Source organism: Phyllobates terribilis, unplaced genomic scaffold (genome assembly GCF_046119375.1).
Source record: "Phyllobates terribilis strain yellow unplaced genomic scaffold, ASM4611937v1 Scaffold_5__5_contigs__length_657084704, whole genome shotgun sequence".
Taxonomy (NCBI): Eukaryota; Metazoa; Chordata; class Amphibia; order Anura; family Dendrobatidae; genus Phyllobates; species Phyllobates terribilis.
In genome coordinates this window covers 124,545,730-124,570,329 of record NW_027362765.1, presented here as the reverse complement: position 1 = coordinate 124,570,329, position 24,600 = coordinate 124,545,730, and the positions used below count along the sequence as shown (strand labels likewise).

The window sequence follows — 24,600 nt, the reverse complement described above, 5'->3', positions numbered from 1 at the left end:
CTAGTGTTAGGGACAGGGTAGGAGCCCCTGGCCCCGGGATGTCAGACAACAGCAACGGGACAGAAGAATTGTGGCTAAAACCATACCTTCGACATGTAAACAAGGGCAACAATATACTAAAACACAGGGACCGGAGGGCAGAAAAATGGCAGCAGGTGCTCTGGGCTGATGAGTCAAAATGTGAAATATTTGGCTCAAACAGAAGGAAGTTTGTTAGCTGAAAGGGCTGCAGAGCGGTACAATAATGAGTGTCTGCCAGAACAGTGAAGCATGGTGGGGGCTCCTTGTAAGTTTTAGGCTGCATTTCAGGAAATGGTGTCCTCAGTCCTGAGAAATGCAGGTAGATACTTATCCATGATGTAATACCATCAGGGAGGTGTCTGATTGGCTCCAAATTTATTCTGCAGCTGAACAACTACCCCAAATATACAGCCAATGTCATTAAGAACTATCTTCAGTGTAAAGAAGAACAATGAGTCCTGGAAATGGTGATAAAGTCCCACAGAGCCATAATCTCAACATCATCAGTCTGTCTGGGATTACATGAAGAGACTGAAGGTTTTGTGCAAGTGACATCCACAGAAGATCTGTGGTTACCTCTCCTCCTTTCTGAGTTAGCTCAAAAACTATGTGTAAGTGTACCTAGAAGACATGATGCTGTTTTGAAGGCAAAGGGCGGTCACATGAAATTTTGATTTAGATTTCTCTTTTGTCTATACACTTTTTAATTTTGTCAATTGATAAAAAAAAACTATTAAAGGGAACTTGTCATGTTAAAAATGCTTTTTCCCTTTAGATAACCCAACTGCCCCTCCTCCCCCAACTGAAAGCGAGCAGCTACAGGGAAGACATTCATTTTCTCCTAGTGGCCATTCTTTCAGTTAGGCAGCAATTTGATGATATGTATATATATATATATACACATACATACACACACACAGTGTATACATGAAGTCCAGATACCACAATTAAAATGCCTGCCAGGTGTGTATCATGTAAAAAAATTATACCAAGAAGAATCATTTCAGAACATTTCCCACCTTTAGGGCAGGTGCAGATGAGTGTATTTTTCGTCATCCGAAAAAATCGGATCAATTATGCTAATCACATTCTGATTAGACTCATGGTGAGCATAGTGTGATCCGATTTTCTCGAATATGGACAATTTCTCTATTTTGTCAGTCCGTGGAAATGGGACTGCACTCAGATGTCATCTGCGTGCAGTCTGATGGTTTCCACGCACACATTGACTTGCATGGCCGACTGCGATCTAAATATTGGATCAAACTCGGCACACATTTTTTCCTCGGACCAGCTCACTTCAAGGAAAAAATCTGACATGTGCACGGCCCCATAGAATAACATTGGTCTGAGTGAGATTCGATGTTTTGTCGGATCGCACTTGGACCGAAAATATGGTTGTCTGTACCTGCCCTTAATGTCGCCCATAATCTCGACAATACAATTGAATAATAAACTGAAATCTTTTTTGGGTGGAAAAAGAAAAATTAAAAACTAAAATAATATGGTTGCATAAATATGTACACCCTTAAATTAATACTTTGAATTTACCACATTTTTCAGTGTTTTTGGGTAGGAGTCTATCAGCATGGCACATCTAGAATTGTCAGTCTTTGCCTACTCTTTCCTGCAGTAGCGCTCCAAATCTGTGAGATTGCGCGGACATTTCCTGTATACAGCGCCCTCTTCGAGTCAACCCACACATTATCAATTGAATTCAGGCCTCAGCTCTGGCTGGGCCATTCAAAAACTTTGATTCTTCTGGCAAAGTCATTCTTTTGTTGATTTGTAAGTTGTGAAGACCCGGGGTCTTCCGTGGGCGTAACGCTACTGAGACAACACAGGGCGAGGGTAAAACAGTGTGGCAATAGTTTATTGAACCACAAAACGGACAACAAACACACAGAACAGTCCCGGCAAATACTCAAGATGGTACATTACACAGGCTCACCCTTCCGCTCCGCCCGCCTGGGATAGAACAGCTGTGACTTTGGGACTTCCAGGGCCAACAATCTCAACCAGTGGCCCCCCGCTTCTGGTGGGCCCCCACAGAGGGAAGGTAGTGGCAAGCTTAGGAAGCTAGCAGTCCATCGAGTTACAAGGCCAGGAGACCTGAGGGTCCCACCCTTGCCTCTCCGAGAATATCCATGGTGCGAGATGACCGGCTGGCTTCTCCGAATGTCTCCATGGGTTCCAGTTGACCAGACGGTCACTCCTGGCAACCCCAAACAACATATCCATGGGGCCAGGTGACTTCATCGTCCCAACCTGGTCTCCCCAAATGTATCCATGGGCTCTCTGATGGTTAATGGAGCAGATCCGTATCTTTCCAGCCAGGGCTATATACCCTAATCATGTAGAATCCAAATCTGTGTCTCTTTGGGTAAAGTCATCCTTCCAAGCTGATGGTCTCAGAGAGTCTTTTGTTAATTTCTGTCCCAAGTCTCTTTTCATCAGGATAGATAAACCCTTTTTCTATTTACATATAAAGGTCATCAGTCACAGGTTGGGGTTAGAGGTAAAGGTGCAGGGCTCACCAGGTCTCATTGTTTGAGCTAATCAATTTACATAGCTGGTATAGCAGGGGCTCTTTAAATCAACATTCAGCTGACTTAGATAGCATAGTAGCAAACATCATTGTTTCCAAACCCAAGAGGAGACATCAATCAGGGTTATACAAATAATCGTATGTCCTTCTTGAAATACAATACAACAGAAATGCAAAGATAATAGTGTATTTCTATTGACTTAACAAATCTAATCATCTGGCTTATTAAGATTATAGGCTGTATCGTCACAGAAGTATACTTAAGAGTTTTGTTGTGCTGCAAGGTGAAATTCATCTTTATTTTTTTAGCAGAATCCTGAAAGTTTTGATGCAAAATTGACTAATATTTAGAGCTGTTCATAATTTCATCCACCTTGATTAAAGCCCCAGTTCCAGCTGCTGAAAAATAGCCCCAAAGCACCATGCTTCACAATGGGTATGGTGTTCTTTTGGTGATATGCAATGTTTGCTTTGCACCAAACAAGCCTTTTGGAATTATTGCCAAAAAAGTCAACCTTGGTTATATAATAAACAGTGGGGAAAATAAGTATTTGATACACTGACGATTTTGCAAGTTTTGCCACTTACAACGAATAGAGAGGTCTGTAATTTTTATCGTAGGTACACTTCAACTGTGAGAGACAGAATCTTAAATAAAATCCAGAAAATCACATTGTAAGATTTTTATATAATTCATTTGCATTTTATTGCATAAAATAAATATTTGATACAATAGAGAAACAGAACGTAATATTTGGTACAGAAACCTTTGTTTGCAATTACAGAGGTCAGACGTTTCCTGTAGTTTTTGACTATTTTTGTAGTTAACACACACTGCAGCAGGGATTTTATCCCACTCCTCCATACAGATCTTCTCCAGATCTTTCAGGTTTCGGGGCTGTCGCTGGGAAATATTGAGTTTCAGCTCCCTCCAAAGATGTTCTATTGGGTTCAGGTCTGGAGACTGGCTAGGCCACTCCAGGACCTTGAAATGTTTCTTACGGAGCAACTCATTAGTTGCCCTAGCTGTGTGTTTCGGGTCATTGTCATGCTGGAAGACCCAGCCACGACCCATCTTCAATGCTCTTACTGAGGGAAGGAGGTTGTTGGCCAAAATCATGACATACACGACCCATCCATCTTCCCTTCAATATGCAGTCGTCCTGTCCCCTTTGCAGAAAAGCACACCCAAAGAATGATGTTTCCCCCACAATGCTTCATGGTTGGGATGGTGTTCTTGGGTTGTACTCACTCTTCTTCTTCCTCCAAACATGACGAGTGGAGTTGATACCAAAAAGTTCTATTTTGGTCTCATCTGATCACATGACCTTCTCCCATACCTCCTCTGGATCATCCAGATGGTCATTGTGAACTTCACACGGACCTGAACATGTGCTGTCGTGAGCAGGGGGACTTTGCGTGCCCTACAGGATTTTAATCCATGACGGCGTAGCGTGTTACTTACGGTAATGTTTGAGACTGTGGTCCCAGCTCTCTTCAAGTCATTGACCAGGTCCTCCTGTGTAGTTCTGGGCTGATTCCTGACCTTTCGCAGAATCATCCTTCCCCCACGAGGTGAGATCTTGCATGAAGCCCCAGATGAAGTAAGATTGAAAGTCATTTTCTTCCATTTTCTAATAATTGTGCCAACAGTTGTTGCCTTCTCACCAAGCTGCTTGCATATTATACTGTAGCCCATCCCAGCGTTGTACAGGTCTACAATTTTGTCCCTGGTGTCCTTAGACAGCTCTTTGGTCTTGGACATGGTGGAGAGGTTGGAGTGTAATTGATTTTGTGGACAGGTGTCTTTTATACAGGTAACGAGTTCAAACAGGTGCAATTAATACAGGTAATGAGTGCAGAGTAGGAGGGCTCCTTAAAACAAAACTAACAGGTCTGTGAGAGCCAGAATTCTTGCTGTTTGGTAGGTGATCAAATACTTATTTCATGGAATAAAATGCAATTTAATTATTTAAAAATCATGCAATGTGATTTTCTGGTTTTAATTTTTACATTCTGTCTTTCACAGTATGAGTATACCTACGATAAAAATTACAGACCTCTCCATTCTTTGTAGGTGGGAAAACTTGCAAAATTAGCAGTGTATCAATATTTTTCGGACTATAAGACGCACCTTGGTTTTAGAGGAGGACAATAGAAAAAAAAAATTAAGCAAAAAATGTGGTCATGATGCCCTGTTAAGGGGGTGGGCCTCTGCTGCTTACACTGTTATAGGGGTAATGTCCCCCAATTCTGTTAATATCCCCCATCCTGGTATATATGGCCCCCTCCTTCCTGTTATACGTGGCCCTCATCCCCATCCTGATATGCATGGCACCCCAATCCACCATCCTGGCATGCATGGCACCCAAATCCCACATCCTGGTATGCACGGCCCCCTCATCTCTCTTCCTGATATGTATGGCACCCTTCATCCTGTTATGTATGGCCCCCCTCACACCCATTCTGGTATGTATGGCACCTTCATCCCTCTTCCTGGTATGTATGGTACCTTCATTCCTTTTCCTGGTATGTATGGCACTCTTCATCCCGGTATGTATGGTCCCCCTCATCCTGGTATGTATTGCCCCCTTCATCCCTGTATGTATAGCCCCCCTTATCCTTCATCCCTGTATGTATGCCCCCCCTCATCCTGGTATGTATGGCCCCCTTCATGCCTGTATGTATGGACCCCCTCATGCCTCATCCCTGTATGTATGGCCCCCCTCATGCCTCATCCCTGTATGTATGGCCCCCCTCATCCTTGCATGCATGGCTCCTCTCATCCCGGTATGTATGGCTCCCCTCATCATTGTATGCATGGCCCCCTTCATCGCTGTATGTATGGCCCCCTCATCCTGGTATGCTTGCCATCCCCTGATCCCCATCACGCTGCACAGAAAAAAAAAAAAAAACAATCATACTCACCTCCTCTCTCCTCCAGCACTGTGTTGCATGGGCGTGGGGAGCAGTGAATATTCATTTTCTTTAGTAGCTGGCACAGTGTAGGCATCCCCCACCACCCACAGCAACAGTATTTATGTATATCGGACTATAAGATGCACCCCCCACTTTCCTCCATTTTGGAGGAAAAAAGTGCGTCTTATAGTCCAAAAAGTACGGTACTTATTTCCCTACTGTATAACATAATTTATGACATGCTTTTGGCAGACTTGGTGTAGGTTTTAGAAAAACATAGTTGGCTTGTATGTTTTTCTTTGTAAGAAAAAGCTTCCTTCTTGCCACCCTACAAAATACGGAGATTGTAGTCACATGTTGTACACAACCAGTACTTAGCAGAAATTCCTGCAGCTCCTTTTATGTTGCAGTAGACCTCTTGGCAGCCTCACAGACCACTTTTTTTTTCAACTATTGAAGGGCACCCAGTTCTAGGTAATATCAATGTTGTGCCAAATTTAAGTCACTTCTTGATGATCATATTCACAGTGTTTCATGGTATATCTAATGCCTTGGAATTTTTTAATACTTTTCTCCTGACTGATAACTTGCAACAACGAGATTCCTTTGCTGTGTTGTAAGCTGTTTATTGACCATATTGACTATGGCTTTCACAGTAAAATGCAACTAAGAAAACGTCAGGAAAATCCTACTAGAAACAGCTAAACTTTATATGGGGTTAATCACTATAACTAATAGCAGCTGTGCACTGACTACTATCTAACACGAGTTTCAATGTGATTGGTTAAATCTGAACACAACCACATTGCCAATGTTAAGAGGTGTTCACACTTATGCAACCACATTATTTTAGCTTTGTTATTTTCCCTGTCAAAATGATTTCAGTTTATTTCTCAATGGATTTGTACAAATCATGGGTGGAAAAAGGTCTGAAATGATCCTTCTTGATAGGATTTTCTTACATGACAAAAACTTTGCATTTTAAAAATGGCGTGTAGACTTTTTATATTCACTGTATCTATCACATGAACAGCTTACCTCCAATTTTGTACACATCTTGAAGTGGGAGGCGCAGAGGTTTATCTGTTGGACGAGTTGGTGGAAGAATTGTGTCCAAAGCTTCAAGAAGTGAAACACCACTTGCATTTCCTTCTTTTCTCTCTACCTTCCATCCCTTAAACCAAGGCATCTATAGGACAGAAGACCAGACAGCAGAGGGCACAGTAGAGTAGGGAAGGTCAGGGACAAGAAACAAATAGAGATCATGGTGTATTGGATGTTTTAAGCAGTGAAAGTGAGCATTCATTCATTCAGATTAGGAATTCACTGGGAGTCTGTGATGTCAATGCTCAAAGACTTTGCAAAGTGAATCACAGCTGCAAGTTCCTTATCACTCTATGCAATGTGATCACCCACCTGACCCTCCTTCCTTCACCTGAATATTGTCTCCTAGGGATTTAAATACCAAACATGGTGGTGCTGTCAGGCATCCAGCTGAAAACAACCTTTGGTAGGAGCATTGTGAGCTGCTGGCGGTCTGCTGCTTGCTTTCAGCCAATCAGCATTTTGGGGCACGTTCTGAGTAGTGTTATTGGCTAAGAGCTTCTGACTGGTACAGATTTACTCATATGTCCTTCTAAAGGTCTTTTTCAGATGGATGCCAAGCTCAATTTGTAGACCCAAAAGCCCTAGACCACTTATTGTGAAAACTGTATAGAGGCTGAACTTATGCCTGGAGTGTATTATTAAAGAGGTTTTACAGCAAAAAAATCAATTAATTTGTTTTTTTTTATTTTATTCAGAAAGGTTCTCCAATCAAAACATGATCAGAGTTGGGTTACGGCAGCTCTGCTTCTAGTTTGAGTCTGACACAGGATAGTTTTTGTTGGAACATTGATAGTTATGTATATTAAAGAGGCAGTCTCCTTTATCTAACCCAAACCAGAAGTGGAGTTGTCGGGACCAGCACTGATATCTTGAAATTAAGGCACCTTTGTTGATTCATATTTTTTTCCAGCTGGTCCACCCCTTTAAGCCTTTTTTTTTAATATTTCTGAGTCAAGAAAAAACACTTGAAACTAAATCTCCAATAAGATGGAAAACAAAATGCTAATGATGGATTTTTAGTTGTATATGTTGGGTATGATTGTCAAGGACTATTGTCCAAAGTACCTTGACCCCACAGGAACAATATGACTAGTTCCTATAGGTGACAATATTATTTTCTAACTTCCTATTTGTTCTGGACATATTTGTGATATGGGGGTGAAGTAAAACAGGGGTCTAATAAGCAATTACAGCCACACCATGTTATGGTCGTGCCACCCAACACATGAGCTAGAATTTTACATCAGGGCATATTACCCTAACTTATATGGTGAGTTTCGCATTTGCCCATGCGTTACATCTCAGTTGCATCCATCCCACAGTTATCCATCTCAAGAAGTGACCAGGCTACGTCCAACCAGTTTTAGTAACATATTAAAAATCTATTAAAGCCCTCCACATTGGAGTATGAGCTGAAGACCTTGTTTGGGTTATACAAGTTCTGTGTCATCTCTACTGGCATTAAGCACCTGTCTTTTTATAACTGGGTTTATCGGATCTGATGACCGAGGGAATGTTCTGGACCTGCCAGATCCAACGTGATGATGAGTCAGGAACATATTTGAAAATGGAGATAACGATGGAGGATGGGAGCTTTTGAGAGGCAATGTGGCTCCTATTAGAAACCCAAAATAGCTAAAATAATCATCTGACCACAAATAAAGACATTATTATTGAATCAACTGTTAACATTTTGCCACATGCATCCAACCAGCTTAGCTCATTGGTCAAATTTGGGGTAATTCAACTATTTTACTCTGCTTTGACTGTATATACAAGATTTAAGCACCAACCCTACATAGAAATAGACCAGGGATACAACGTTTCCTCACTTACATTAGGAGATGGCTCCAGCATATTGTCCCCATGCCAGCCGGAGATGGGCACAAAAGGTACAGTGGATGGATTGTACCCAATCTTCTTGATGTAAGCGCTGACCTCTTTTACAATCTCATCGTAACGTTTCTCACTGTACTGTGGCTCAGTGGAGTCCATTTTGTTGATGCCTACAATGAGTTGTTTTACTCCAAGTGTGTAAGCTAGCAGGGCGTGCTCTCTCGTTTGGCCATTCTTTGAGATTCCAGCTTCAAATTCACCAACACCGGCTGCCACTATCAAGACCGCACAGTCTGCCTGGTAAGAGAACATTTACTGCCATTATAGAAGGTGAACAAGGCAATTGTGTACAGCACTGTAAGGTGGGTTTTCTACAGAAGTGGACAAAATGATCTACGAGAACGCAATGTTATGGCTTGAAAACATTCATGAGTCAGGTAAAATGTCTGGGGGTAAAGTTGTACCTGTGGTGCCCTAGAACACATGCATGAAAGGTCAGTGATCCATGAGATTTCTCATGGACCGTGAAATGTAGAGGTCATGTTTTAGTAGGATTAGATGTTCCCTAAAGGTGGAGAACATTTCCATATGGGTTGACATCTTCTAATATATAACATAGAGGACATCTTTTAATAAGTTGAGATATTTGATGAAGGACATTTTCAAATAGGGTATATTTTCTCAGAAGGTGGAAGACATCTTTAAGTAGTATAAGATGTTCTCTCTTAGGGATGTAGGACATCTTCAAATAAGGTAGGGTGTTCTTCAAAAGTGGTACATCTCTTCAAATAAAGTACGAGGGAAGATGTCTTCTGAAAGTGGGAGGACATCTTCAAATAATGTAATATATTCTCTGAAGGTGGAGAACATTTTCAGGTGAAATCTATCAGGTGATAGTTTAGAAGTCTCCATGAGTTTGAAGACCTTGTTTTGGATAAGTGTGTGATATCCACGGTTTCTTGTTTGTTATCTGGTATAATATGATGTCAGCAGTCTATTGGAATTTGCAATAACAGTGTGGAACAACTTATTGAGAGGTCTTATCTATGGTAAAAGTACTTGTAGTACAAATATAGCATAAAGATCAATGATTGTATAGCCCTAAGACTTTATTTTATATTGATCGTGGGGATATATTGGGGGAAATTTTCAAGCTAAATTCACAAAAATAATGATGCAATTTGCAATAAAAAACTTTCATTTATTACTTGTCCCATATTTATTGAGTGTTTTAGATAATTTCTGTGCATTGTCTCAAGATGGCTTTGTGAAAAATGTAGACTAGACAATTTAAAGGAAACCTGTCAGGTGATTCATGCAGCCCAATTCAGAGACAAGACTAGTCCAGTGCCGCCCGTGGTCAACTTTTCCAAGCATCTCTGATGGTGATTGACAGGTCTCTCCCTTGTGTGTACATAGGGTGAGACCTGTCAATCACCTTTTGAAGCGCTGGGAAGAGTTGGCCAGTGGCATCTTGGCTAAGCTTTAAAGTTTTTCTTTCTCTGACATGCTGGAGCATTTTAGAGAAAAATATACCTGGCTACAATTTATGCTGCCCACGGTTTGGGCAGCATTAATCACTTGACAAGTTCCCTTTATAGAGTGGCATATTTATCAAACAGTACAAATCATTATAATAAATGTAGCACATTTTAAGACTTTCTTGTCTAAGTTTGAATTAAGAGTTACATAGTATTGTAAATATGCCCCATGGTCTATGAAGACTTTTACATTCATATGGGACCCTAAGGGAAAAAGGCTAGTGTGACGGACTAGCCCTAGGCTTGACCCACTGGTCATGGAAGAGGACATAGTCTCAATTTGCATATACTAATTTCTTTCTGAGGACCATGAGGGATATATTCTTTAATGAACACAAAGCTCTGGGAAAACAGTCTGCAAGAGTAGAGAACATATGGCCCACATAAGGTCCTTGTTCGGGAGCCCTGTGTTGTCTATGTCTGTGCCTAATCCTGGACAATCGAGGTCTCCACTCACCTGGGATGTTCCAGTGATCATGTTCTTGATGAAATCACGATGTCCAGGGGCATCAATAATAGTGATGTAATACTTGGTGGTCTCAAACTTCCACAAGGAGATGTCAATGGTGATACCTCGCTCCCTTTCTGCCTTCAGTTTATCTAGAACCCAAGCATACTTGAAGGAGCCTTTACCCATCTAGGAAAAGTACAGATGTGAAGATACGTTACAGTGACATTACTGTGCTGTATACGAGGGATGCTGTGAAGTTCACTAAGTAGTGAAGCAGTGAGACAAGTCCTTGGGTCACACTGACTGTCATTTTACATTTTGTGAAGTAGAATACCTTACAAATCTTTAACAGTTTGATAGAAGAAAGGACTCCAAGTCTCACATCTACTGATGATTTTTGTTTTTTTGAGTGATATAGGAAAACCTGTAGACATGTTTTTGGAACAACACTAAGTTGTGACTCCACTATCCCCTAAAATCAGTGACTTATATACAAACAGCTTCTAACATGAGCCACATAGTAGCAGGTTAAGGCTGTCAGCACTGGATATATGTGACATAAAGTAGTTATGGTGGTAGCAAGTCGCTGTCAGATATCCCACTGAACTACACTACAGACAGCTCTGCCTTAAATAACTGCTAACAGAGAACAACAGACTGAAATCAAATGGAGATACGATAGCATTTATCATTGTCACTTTAAAATTGAATAGCCATTTAATAGTTAAATAGCCTGAGGGTTGTGGAGAGGGAAGGATGGATAAAATCCAGGTCTGGTGGTTACAGTGAGGGCATGATAAATACAATAAGGACATCATGGTTACAGTGAGAGCATCGTGGCTACAATGAGGGCAGGATGGCTACAGTAAGGGGATCATGGCTACAATGAGGGCATCATGGCTACAGTGAGAGCATCATGTCTACAGTGAGAGCATCATGTCTACAGTGAGGGTATGATGACTACAGTGAGGGTATGATGACTACAGTGAGGGCATGATAAATACAGTCAAGACAAGATAAATACAAGAGGGCATAGTGATTACAGACAGGGTATAATAGGTAGTGAGGACATCATGGCTACAGTGAGGGCACGATAGCTACAGTGAGGGCATCACAGCTACAGTGAAGGCATCATGGCTACAGTGAGGACATCATGGTTACAGTGAGAGCATCGTGGCTACAATGAGGGCATGATGGCTACAGGGAGGGCATGATGGCTACAGTAAGGGGATCATGGCTACAATGAGGGCATCATGGCTACAATTAAGGCATCTTGACTACAGCAGTGAGGGCATCATGTCTACAGTGAGGGTATGATGACTACAGTGAGGGTATGATGACTATAGTGAGGGCATGATAAATACAGTCAAGACAAGATAAATACAAGAGGGCATAGTGATTACAGACAGGGTATAATAGGTAGTGAGGACATCATGGCTACAGTGAGGGCATGATAGCTACAGTGAGGGCATCACGGCTACAGTGAAGGCATCATGGCTACAGTGAGGACATCATGGCTACAATGAGGAAATCATGGGTATGATTACTACAGTGAGGGCACCATGTCTACAGTGAGGGTATGATGACTACAGTGAGGGCATGATAAATATAGTCAAGACTCAAGACATGATAAATACAAGAGGGCATGGTGATTAAAGACAGGGTATAATAGGTAGTGAGGGCATCATGGCTACAGTGAGGGTATGATGACTACAGTGAGGGCATCATGTCTACAGTGAGGGTATGATGACTACAGTGAGGGCATGATAAATATAGTCAAGACTCAAGACATGATAAATACAAGAGGGCATGGTGATTAAAGACAGGGTATAATAGGTAGTGAGGGCATCATGGCTACAGTGAGGGTATGATGACTACAGTGAGGGCATCATGTCTACAGTGAGGGTATGATGACTACAGTGAGGGTATGATGACTACAGTGAGGGTATGATGACTACAGTGAGGGCATGATAAATACAGTCAAGACAAGATAAATACAAGAGGGCATAGCGATTACAGACAGGGTATAATAGGTAGTGAGGACATCATGGCTACAGTGAGGGCACGATAGCTACAGTGAGGGCATCACAGCTACAGTGAAGGCATCATGGCTACAGTGAGGACATCATGGTTACAGTGAGAGCATCGTGGCTACAATGAGGGCATGATGGCTACAGGGAGGGCATGATGGCTACAGTAAGGGGATCATGGCTACAATGAGGGCATCATGGCTACAATTAAGGCATCTTGACTACAGCAGTGAGGGCATCATGTCTACAGTGAGGGTATGATGACTACAGTGAGGGTATGATGACTATAGTGAGGGCATGATAAATACAGTCAAAACAAGATAAATACAAGAAGGCATAGTGATTACAGACAGGGTATAATAGGTAGTGAGGACATCATGGCTACAGTGAGGGCATGATAGTTACAGTGAGGGCATCACGGCTACAGTGAAGGCATCATGGCTACAGTGAGGACATCATGGCTACAATGAGGAAATCATGGGTATGATTACTACAGTGAGGGCACCATGTCTACAGTGAGGGTATGATGACTACAGTGAGGGCATGATAAATATAGTCAAGACTCAAGACATGATAAATACAAGAGGGCATGGTGATTAAAGACAGGGTATAATAGGTAGTGAGGGCATCATGGCTACAGTGAGGGTATGATGAGGGACGTAACTATAATAGGTGCAAGGGTTGCAGTTGCACCCAGGCCTTGAAGCCTAAGGGGTCCAAATGGTCCCTCTGACCCATATTAAAAGAACAATACTAATACAGACCCATGATAGTTGAGGCCCTGTTGAAGATTTTACATTGAGGCCCATGAGCTTCCAGTTACACCACAGGGTAACCAGTGAGGGCAATATGGTTAAAGTGAAAACATGAGGGTTACATAGAAAGTATGATGTTATAGTCAGAGCATCATGTACTGTGGGGGCATTATGGTTACAGTGATGATATGATGGTTACAGTGAGGGCATGGGGATTAAAGACAGGGAATAATTGATACAGTGAGGGCACCATGGCTAAAGTGGAGGTATGACAGTTACTATGAAAGAAAGGTAGTTCCAGTCAGGCACGACAGAGTGATGTCACAGTCTGGGCATGATAGTTACAATTATAGTATGATGGATACTGAGGTCATGATGGTTACAGTCAGGGCACGATGGTTACATTCACAACACAATGTTACAGTCAGAGCATCATAGTTACAGTGAGGGCCTGGTGATGGCAACAGTCAAGACCTGATGTTACAGTCAGGGTACGATCACTACAATCAGAGCATGACGGCAATAGTGATGGTGTGATTATTACAGTCTGACTTGGCTGGCTACAATTAGGGATAATGGTTACAGTAGGACATGATGGTGACAGTCACAGCACAGAGGACAGTGGAGACAATTTGAAGACATGATAGATACAGTAAGTCTTTATTGGTTACAGTTAGACCTTGATGTTACCATCAGCTCATGGACAGGGAGGTTATAGTGAGGGCATGATGGACATAGAGAATAATGAGATTATAGTGAGGGCATGATGGACAGTGAGGACAGGGAGGTTATAATGAGGGCGTGAGGACAGAGGGTTATAGTGAGGGCATCATGGACATTGAGAACAGGGAGGTTATAGTGAGGGCATGATGGACAGTGAGGACAGAGAGGTTATAGTGAGCGCATGATGGACAGTGAGGACAGGGAGGTTATAGTGAGCGCATGATGGACAGTGAGGACAGGGAGGTTATAATGAGGGCGTGAGGACAGGGGGTTATAGTGAGGGCATCATGGACATTGAGAACAGGGAGGTTATAGTGAGGGCATGATGGACAGTGAGGACAGGGAGGTTATAGTGAGCGCATGATGGACAGTGAGGGCAGGGAGGTTATAGTGAGGGCATGATGGACAGGGGGGTTATAGTGAGGGCATGATGGACAGTGAGGACAGGGAGATTATAGTGAGGGCATGATGGACAGTGAGGGCAGGGAGGTTATAGTGAGGGCATGATGGACATTGAGAACAGGGAGGTTATAGTGAGGGCATGATGGACAGTGAGGTTATAGTGAGGGCATGATGGACAGTGAGGACAGGGAGGTGATAGTGAGGGCATGATGGACAGGGAGGCTATAATGAGGGCACGATGAACAGTGAGGACAGGGAGGTTATAGTGAGGGCATGATGGACAGTGAGATTATAGTGAGGGCATGATGGACATTGAGAACCGGGAGGTTATAGTGAGGGCATGATGGACAGTGAGGACAGGGAGGTGATAGTGAGGGCATGATGGACAGGGAGGTTATAATGAGGGCATGAGGGACAGTGAGGACAGGGAGGTTATAGTGAGGGCATGATGGACAGTGAGATTATAGTGAGGGCATGAGGGACAGTGAGGACAGGGAGGTTATAGTGAGGGCATGATGGACATTGAGCACAGGGAGGTTATAGTGAGGGCATGATGGACATTGAGAACAGGGAGGTTATAGTGAGCGCATGATGGACAGGGAGGTTATAATGAGGGCACGATGAACAGTGAGAACAGGGAGGTTATAGTGAGGGCATGATGGACAGTGAGATTATAGTGAGGGCATGATGGACAGTGAGGACAGGGAGGTTATAGTGAGGGCATAATGGACAGTGAGGACAGGGAGGTTATAGTGAGGGCATGATGGACAGTGAGATTATAGTGAGGGCATGATGGACAGTGAGGACAGGGAGGTTATAGTGAGGGCATAATGGACAGTGAGGTTATAGTGAGGGCATGACGGACAGTGAGATTATAGTGAGGGCATGATGGACAGTGAGGACAGGGAGGTTATAGTGAGGGCATGATGGACAGTGAGGACAGGGAGGTTACAGTGAGGGCATGATGGACAGTGAGGACAGGGAGGTGATAGTGAGGGCATGGACAGTGAGGACAGGGAGGTTATAGTGAGGGCATGATGGACAGTGAGATTATAGTGAGGGCATGATGGACAGTGAGGACAGGGAGGTTATAGTGAGGGCATGATGGATAGTGAAGACATGTATGTTCTAGTGAGGGCATTATGGACAACGAGGAAAGGGAGATTATAGTGAGGGCATGATGAACAGTGAGGACAAGGAGGTTATAATGAGGGCATGGTGGATAGTAAGGACATGGAGGTTATAGTGAAGGCATGATGGTTACAGTGAGGGCATTACGGCCTTGCCATTAGGTTTAGTTTTCCTGTAAACTTTCCGCAGAATGTCCGGGAATACGATGCTTAATTAAGCTGACCCCGGATCTGATGAGACTCTTTCTACTGACTGTTCATTGTCCATGGGTGGCAGCGAGTTAAGGTCAGCGATGGCCCCATGCCTGCTCTGATAGAGCGTCTCCATTTCCCAGCTGTGTGTTGCTGATAGGACAGCATGCCCTCTGCATGAACACAGAAAATGGAGCCTGCCAGCTCAGATCAGCTATAATTAAACTCTGGCAGAGGTGGCGTTCTCTGCGGCCTCCACTCCTCAGCTGCTCCTGATCATCATCTCGGGGCTCCATCTCTACCGCACAATGCTCCCAACGAGCTGTCACCATCTGCGTCTCAATGGAGACTCCCGAAGGGCCGATGGCTGAGTCAGCTCCATACAAAACGGAGAATGAGAACATTTTGCCTCCTCTGGATGCCCGCTGCTGCTCTGAGCCGGATTATAATGCCCCCTATTGCAATCTTGCGTCTTTCTCTGCTGGCAGAGTGATATGGGGAGAGAATAGAAATCACTGAGTCATCCTCTTCTCTTACTTCTGTCTACTAGATGCTGACGCCTGATCCACAAATTAGTCTAATGGTGCAGTGAAATGGGTGTGGGGTCCGACCCAATGCTTATCCAGGCACATCTTGAATGGTCTCCTTAAAGGGACTTGTAGATAAAGGCCTCTATTTCATCTCAACTATGAAATCACAGGCTGATATAAGTATCAGCTGGGAGCCCCTTACCAGATACCCTCCAGCCTCTGTCTGATGGCCTTAATGGCCTTCATAGATAATTCAATCACTACATGACATCGTTCAAAAAAACTTTTCTGCCCTTAAAGAAGTTGTCTCATAAACAACATTTATCACCTATCCTCAAGATAGATGATAAATTCAGACTTACCATTGGTGCAACAGGGGCCCGAGATGTAAGAGGCCCACTATCACCCCCAAATCAGGTGTAATTGTGCATAATGATAAGCTATTGAACTGCAAAGTATCCATATACTATTCTTGTGTAGGAGCCCTCATCTGACTGCGTCCACCCCTGGATAAATGAATGATTACTGAGGCTCCGGCTGTTAGCACCCCCAGAAATCCTGTGAATTGAGGGCTCAATGTCCCCTATGTGAATGGACTGGTAGTGAGTATGTGCGACCACCACAGTTAACGGAGCAGCGGTCGCACATACTCACTACCGCTCTATTCACACAGGGCACTTTGGGTCCCTCATTCTCGTGCTTTGTGGGGCTTTCAGTGGTAAGACCCCCAATGATAATACATATATCATCTATCCTATAGGTGACAGCCCTTTCAATAGTTTAACAGGATGCCATATAAATGAGGAGAATTATGTCTCGTGTAGGATACCAGAGACAATGGTTCCATGTTTTCCATAATTTCGGTTCTTCACCATGAGGACCCAGACCAGATATAATGTCATCACTGTGAACTACACAACATAATATCCACTCTTGAACACCCTCTATCTTCCAGAGAAACCCACCTACTTCCCTCTTACAACCCTTCCTGGGACCATGGTCAATGTCTAAGTAGCCAAGGGCCAGCATCATAGAGGATCAATGACAATCTCTAAACCCAGTTTATCATTTTCACTCACCTCAGCTGCCTCCTTCTCGAACTTCTCAATTGTCCTCTTGTCAATGCCGCCACATTTATAAATCAGGTGGCCAGTGGTGGTGGATTTGCCGGAATCCACATGGCCAATGACCACGATATTGATGTGAGTCTTCTCCTTCCCCATCCTCTTGGGGGTTATGCTCAGTAGCGGGTGAGGGTGTCTGAAGGAAACATAGACTTTACGTTATCATACCTCCGATTCATACCGCACCAGCCATACCAGCTGTGGAGTGACCGAGGCATGAGGCACAACTTCCACATAACTGAGACATGTACCTAGAAATCCTCCTCTATGAAAAATCTACACAGCTCTAAAAATAAAAAATACATTTTTATTTAAAGACCCCTCACTAGGACAAAAGTGGCCGGGCCACGTGTTACTGATATTTTATTCCCGCTGTTCATGATTATTTTTTTTAAACTCGTGATTTGGTTCCAGAGATATGGGCGCTTTTTTTTTAGGGTCTTTACCAAGCGGGAGTGGCTCACAGGGTAATTATGAGGAGCCTCAATACATGCACCAGAGAATCCTGTGAGCCACGCCCCCTTGGTAAAGACCATAATATTTAGCACTATAGAAAATGGCCCACATCTCTCAAACTGTATGGCAGGTTTATTACAAAAAAACAAATATAAAAAAACAGAATACTCAGAGGAGCGGCAAGAATAAAACAAGAGCAATAACTTAGACTTAGGGGCGACAGTACAGAGATCTGTATAACGATATTTTTACACCTGGACCAGCGATGGAGACAAGGGGGCATCCTCTACGTCCAGAGGAGAGAAGGTTTCACCATAATCACAGATGCAGATTCTTTCCTGTAAGTTCAGTGAGGCTATAGATTCCTCTCTGTAAGAGCAGTGAGGCTATAGATTCTTCTCTGTAAGAGCAGTGAGACTATAGATTCCTCTCTGTAAGAGCAGTGAGGCTATAGATTCCTCTCTGTAAGAGCAGTGAGACTATAGATTCCTCACTGTAAGAGCAGTGAGACTATAGATTCTTCTCTGTAAGAGCAGTGAGACTATAGATTCCTCTCTGTAAGAGCAGTGAGACTATGGATTCCTCACTGTAAGAGCAGTGAGACTATGGATTCCTCTCTGTAAGAGCAGTGAGACTATAGATTCCTCACTGTAAGAGCAGTGAGACTATAGATTCTTCTCTGTAAGAGCAGTGAGACTATAGATTCCTCACTGTAAGAGCAGTGAGACTATGGATTCCTCTCTGTTAGAGCAGTGAGACTATGGATTCCGCTCTGTTAGAGCAGTGAGACTATGGAACTCTCTGCCACATGATGTTGTAATGAGTAATTCACTACTAAAATTCAAGGAGGGCCTGGATGCTTGTCTTGAAAAATATAATATTACAAGTTATGGGCACTAGATTCTGTGATGGGGCGTTGATCCAGGGAACTAGTCTGATCGCCATATGTGGAGTCAGGAAGGAGTTTTTCCCCTAACATGGAGCTTTAGCGTCTGCCCTATGGGGTTTTTGCCTTCCTCTGGATCAACATGTTAGACTATAGGTTGAACTTGATGGACGTAAAGTGGTATTCCCATCTCCAACATCCTATCCCAAATTGTACTAGGTGTACTAATAATAATATTAGCAAATACCTCCAATTAGAAATGTAGTAGAGTTCTTCTGATTCGCTGTCGCTTACCTCATGTGAAGGGCATTGCATTAGCTTAGGTATCCATAGTTACAACCACTCATGTAGTGACAGTTAGTTGTTAGTAGTTGTAACCATGGATATCTAAGTTACTGCAATGCCCTGCATATGGGGTAAGCAACGTAGCTTATCAGAAGAACTATACATTTCTAATTGGAGGTTTTTGCCAATTTTATTACTATTACCCATACTACATGTTGGGATAGGCTCTAGGACATGGGAATGCCCCTTTATGTCAACTTTAAAAACTATGACACTATAAACTGGCTGCCACTTTTGGCCTGGTGACAGGCTCTCTGGGAATGTTTCTGGGAAAGCTGTGACAATAATGAGCCCTAAACAATTCCCATAATTGGTGGCCATCACTCAGCTTTCCCAGACTCAGATAAGTAATAATTAAATCAAAAACGTAAGAGAAGTGGATGACCGGAGAGCAGAGAATTACTGGGATTTTTGTCCTTAAGGGAACTAGTATTTAGATATTTACTGGCATCATCATTGCCTCTCCGCTGTGCCCTGGCATCTAATGGGGCATCAATTGATTCCTGTCTTCCGGACCATTCACTCCATAACTGTCAGTGCCCTCACCCAGATCCAAAACACAATACCAAGGACAGCCTGGAAGCAGATGGGTGCCAGGTAGGAGGAGGCGGAGGAGGAGGAGAGGGGATAGGTTACATCAGAGAGGATCATCAGGGGACGGTAGTGAAGGACTTTTATATCCAAAGGGAGACAAGACGTGTATTTAATCTGCCCTCCTGCGCCTGTGCATAGCCGAGCCTGGTTTGTCATGCAAAACAATAAAGTTCTAGAAGTTCTGCCGACAAACTCAGCACTACTACACCTCTAATTTGTAATAAGCTGAAACACGTATATGTGCTCAGATTCAGTTTATCGAACATCCGCTCAGCAATTTAATGGTTAATATAACACTGACCTTAATCATTTTTTTGCATTGTGGTATCTCCCTGGGATAAGAGACAATGCAGTAGAATGACCTGCAGTCCTATGTAAATCCATAGATATTGATCTGACCATGCTTTGTGCTACACGACAAGCTCAGCTCTGCTGCATCTGCTGTGCATTAAACTGATATCATACACTCAATGTCCCGGTGATGGCTCAGCTGTACAGATGCCGATTTAATAATATGGATATAGCGGAGCTGAGTTTGTCATCGGGCAGTTATGACAAAACATCTGATACGCTCCATGCAATTTTCCGCGGCACTCAGGTCTGCTCCATCTGTGTGTGCAGATGCTGTAGCCCTCTGTCCTGCATTCGCTGGCGCCCCCTCCCTCTTCTCTTCCAGCCTCTGATGGATTTTACATTACGCCACAGATAAAATGTCTCTTTCTCAGAAATCCCACATCCTCCATCCAGGTAGAAAACATCTACTGCCCCCATAGAAATCTGCCCCCACCTCTCCCATATACCCACAAATTAAAGGGGGGCTCCAAAGTAAAAAAAAACAACAAAGCAGATGGGGGTGGCACTGAGAATAGGGGACGTTGTGATAAGGTGTGGGCAATAGAAGGGGGCTACAGGAACTTGTGATGGGGCTGATAAGTGTGTGTGTGTGGAGGGGGGGGGGGTCACAGAATGGGTGGACTTAAAGTTATTAAAGCCTTAATGAGTGGGGGGCTTCTAGGTAAGAGACAGAACTTACAAGCAGGGAGGCAATAAAGGGGGCTCCTAACTTATATGAGGTGGCAAATGAGGGGTACAGCATAGGATAAGGGGCAGCACACAGGAAGGAGTGATGGGGGGCTGCAGGTGGGGAGCTCTTACCTGTGGCTGAGCTCTCAGACAGCAGGGGCTGCCGGCTCCAGATCAGCCAGTTTTATTTCTCCGGGAGGGGGTCCACCTATTGACGGCCCCAGCGCAATGCAGTTACCCCTGCACCACAGCAATGCGGTACCGGGGATGATGGGGAGAGGAGGAGTGAGGGTTTGGAGAGGGAGGGGGGAAGGAGTGATCAGGAGAGGAGAGGGCACAGCGAGAAGCCTGGGAGGAGGGGAGCACAGGAGGAGGATGACATAATGGGGGACATGACAGGGTGGATGGGGGTCCTCCTTAATGTTATGTTAGTGAATGAAGGGGACAGAGTGCGGCTGCGGATGCCCAGTGTGACCAGCCTCTTGGTTGGCTGCTCTGCTGTTTCTAGGGCAGCTGCAATCATATGACATTGCTGCCTCTGTGTTATAAACAGCATCGACACTGGCTGCAATGCCAGCTGCTGCCAGTCTGGGGCATCCCACGGGCTGAGTCACATGCAGACATAATGTATAGTGAAGAGGGATGGCAGGGAACAGACTGAGGTCAGGAGGATGGCACCAGGATCTGGGAGATACAGGAGATCAGTATACAGGGGATCAGTATACAGGGCACCAGTATACAGGGGGTCAGTATACAGGGGATCAGTATACAGGAGATCAGTATACAGAAGACCAATATACAGGAGATCAGTATACAGGAAAGCAGTATACAGGGGGTCATTATACAGGAGGTCAGTATACAGGGGATCAGTATACAGGAGATCAGTATACAGGGGGTCAGTATACAGGAGGTCAGTATACAGAGATCAGTATACAGGGGATCAGTTTACAGGAGATCAGTATACAGGGGGTCAGTATACAGGAGGTCAGTATACAGGGGGTCATTATACAGGAGGTCAGTATACAGGGGATAGGTATACAGGAGATCAATATACAGGGGGTCAGTATACAGGAGGTCAGTATACAGAGATCAGTATACAGGGGATCAGTATACAGGGCACCAGTATACAGGGGGTCAGTATACAGGGGATCAGTATACAGGAGACCAATATACAGGAGATCAGTATACAGAAAGCAGTATACAGGGGGTCATTATACAGGAGGTCAGTATACAGAGATCAGTATACAGGGGATCAGTATACAGGAGATCAGTATACAGGGGGTCAGTATACAGGGGATCAGTATACAGGGGCTCAGTATACTGAGATCAGTATACAGGGGATCAGTATACAGGAGATCAGTATACAGGGGGACATTATACAGGAGGTCAGTATACAGGAGATCAGTATACAGGGGGTCATTATACAGGAGGTCAGTATACAGAAGATCAGTATACAGGGCATCAGTATACAGGGCACAAGTATACAGGGGACATTATACAGGAGGTCAGTATACAGGAGATCAGTATACAGGAGATCAGTATACAGGGGGTCAGTATACAGGAGGTCAGTATACAGGGGATCAGTATACAGGGGCTCAGTATACAGAGATCAGTATACAGGGGATCAGTATACAGGAGATCAGTATACAGGGGGACATTATACAGGAGGTCAGTATACAGGAGATCAGTATACAGGGGGTCATTATACAGGAGGTCAGTATACAGAAGATCGGTATACAGGGCATCAGTATACAGGGCACAAGTATACAGGGGGACATTATACAGGAGGTCAGTATACAGAGGATCAGTATACAGGAGATCAGTATACAGGGGGTCATTATACAGGAGGTCAGTATACAGGGGATCAGTATACAGGAGATCAGTATACAGGGGGTCATTATACAGGAGGTCAGTATACAGAGGATCAGTATACAGGAGATCAGTATACAGGGGGTCATTATACAGGAGGTCAGTATACAGGGCATCAGTATACAGGGCACCAGTATACAGGGGGACATTATACAGGAGGTCAGTATACAGGAGATCAGTATACAGGGGGTCAGTATACAGGTGATCAGTATACATGGGCTCCGTATACAGGGGCTCAGTATACAGAGATCAGTATACAGGGGATCAGTATAGTGGAGATCAGTATACATGAGGTCATTATACAGGAGGTCAGTATACAGGGGATCAGTATACAGGGGCTCAGTATACAGGGGATCAGTATACAGGAGATCAGTATACAGGGGATCAGCATACAGGAGAACAGTATACAAGAGACCAGTATACAGGAGATCAATATACACAGGATCAGTATACAGGAGATCAGTCTACAGGAAAGCAGTATACAGGGGGTCATTATATAGGAGATAAGTATACAGGAGATCAGTAAACAGGGGATCAGTATACACAGGATCAGTATACAGGGGGTCAGTATACACAGGATCAGTATACAGGGGATCAGTATACAGGGGCTCAGTATACAGGGGATCAGCATACAGGAGATCCGTATACAGGAGACCAGTATACAGGAGATCAGTATACAGAAAATCAGTATACACCGGATCAGTATACAGGAGATAAGTATACAGGAGATCAGTATACAGGAGATCAGTATACACAGGATCAGTATACAGGGGGTCAGTATACAAGGGATCAGTATACAGGGGATCAGTATACAGAGGTTAGTATACAAGGGATCAGTATACAGGAGATGAGTATACAGGGGATCAGTATACAGGAGACCAGTATACAGGGATCAGTATACAGGAGATCAGTATACAGGAGACCAGTATACAGGGGATCAGTATACAGGAGATCAGTATACACAGGATTAGTATACAGGGGATGAGTATACAGGAGACCAGTATACAGGGGATCAGTATATAGGAGATCAGTATACAGGAGATCAGTATACAGGGGATCAGTATACAGGGGATCAGTATACAGAGGGTCAGTATCCAGGGGGTCATTATATAGGAGATAAGTATACAGGAGATCAGTATACAGAGGATCAGTATACAGGAAAGCAGTATACAGGAGATCAGTATACAGCAAATTAGTATACAAGGGATCGGTATACAGAGGGTCAGAAGCCAGCAAATCAGTATACAAGGGTCAGTATACAAGGGGTCATTATACAAGGGGTCAGTATACAGGGGATCAGTATACAGGCAATCAGTATACAGGGGATTAGTATACATGAGATCAGTATACAGGGGATTAGTATACAGGAGATCAGTAAACAGGGGATAAGTATGTAGAAGTATCAGTATCCAGGGGTCTATAATGTATAGTGTATGATCAACATTGTATCAAACCAATCCAGTAAAGAAGGATGTGACTTTATGTGGTGGAAATTGTAAAAGTTCTGGTCATAAGAGGCTGAAGACATAAGGTAACACAATCTGTAACCTTCCCTGATGTGACAGTATTGTCATCATTTGGAAAGGTGCAAGTTGAGTCTACAACAAATTAGTAAAAAATTAACACACAGTTTAATGATTTGTAATAAATCATTATTACTTAGTGTAGTTGAGAGCCAACAGCTCCTCATGGTCAGGAATAACTACTACTGTATAATACTTCCCTTATGTACAAGAATATAACTATTATAATACTGCCTCTATGTACAAGAATGTAACTGCTATAATACTGCCTCCTATGTACAAGAATATAACTACTATAATACTGCCCCCTATGTACAAGAATATAACTACTATAATACTGCCCCCTATGTACAAGAATATAACTACTATAATACTGCCCCTATGTACAAGAATATAACTACTATAATACTGTCTCCTATGTACAAGAATATAACTACTATAATACTGCCTCTATGTACAAGAATATAACTACTATAATACTGCCTCTATGTACAAGAATATAACTACTATAATACTGCCCCCTATGTACAAGAATATAACTACTATAACACTGCCCCTATGTACAAGAATATAACTACTATAATACTGTCTCCTA

General features: G+C 43.4%; 1 protein-coding gene across 1 annotated transcript in view; it reads right to left on the bottom strand.

The window, feature by feature from the left end:
• The window catches only part of EEF1A2 (eukaryotic translation elongation factor 1 alpha 2), a 42,856-nt gene extending 21,927 nt beyond the window's left edge, over positions 1-20,929 (bottom strand). Inside the window, exons 1-5 of the mRNA XM_073682919.1 lie at positions 20,746-20,929; positions 17,265-17,445; positions 10,430-10,609; positions 8,432-8,728; positions 6,527-6,677 (exon numbers count right to left, since the gene is read on the bottom strand). Of these exons, the coding sequence (XP_073539020.1) occupies positions 6,527-6,677; positions 8,432-8,728; positions 10,430-10,609; positions 17,265-17,408 (772 nt within the window). The 5' untranslated portion in view covers positions 17,409-17,445; positions 20,746-20,929. The remainder of the gene's footprint in view (positions 1-6,526; positions 6,678-8,431; positions 8,729-10,429; positions 10,610-17,264; positions 17,446-20,745) is intronic.
• Positions 20,930-24,600: the final 3,671 nt, after the last annotated feature.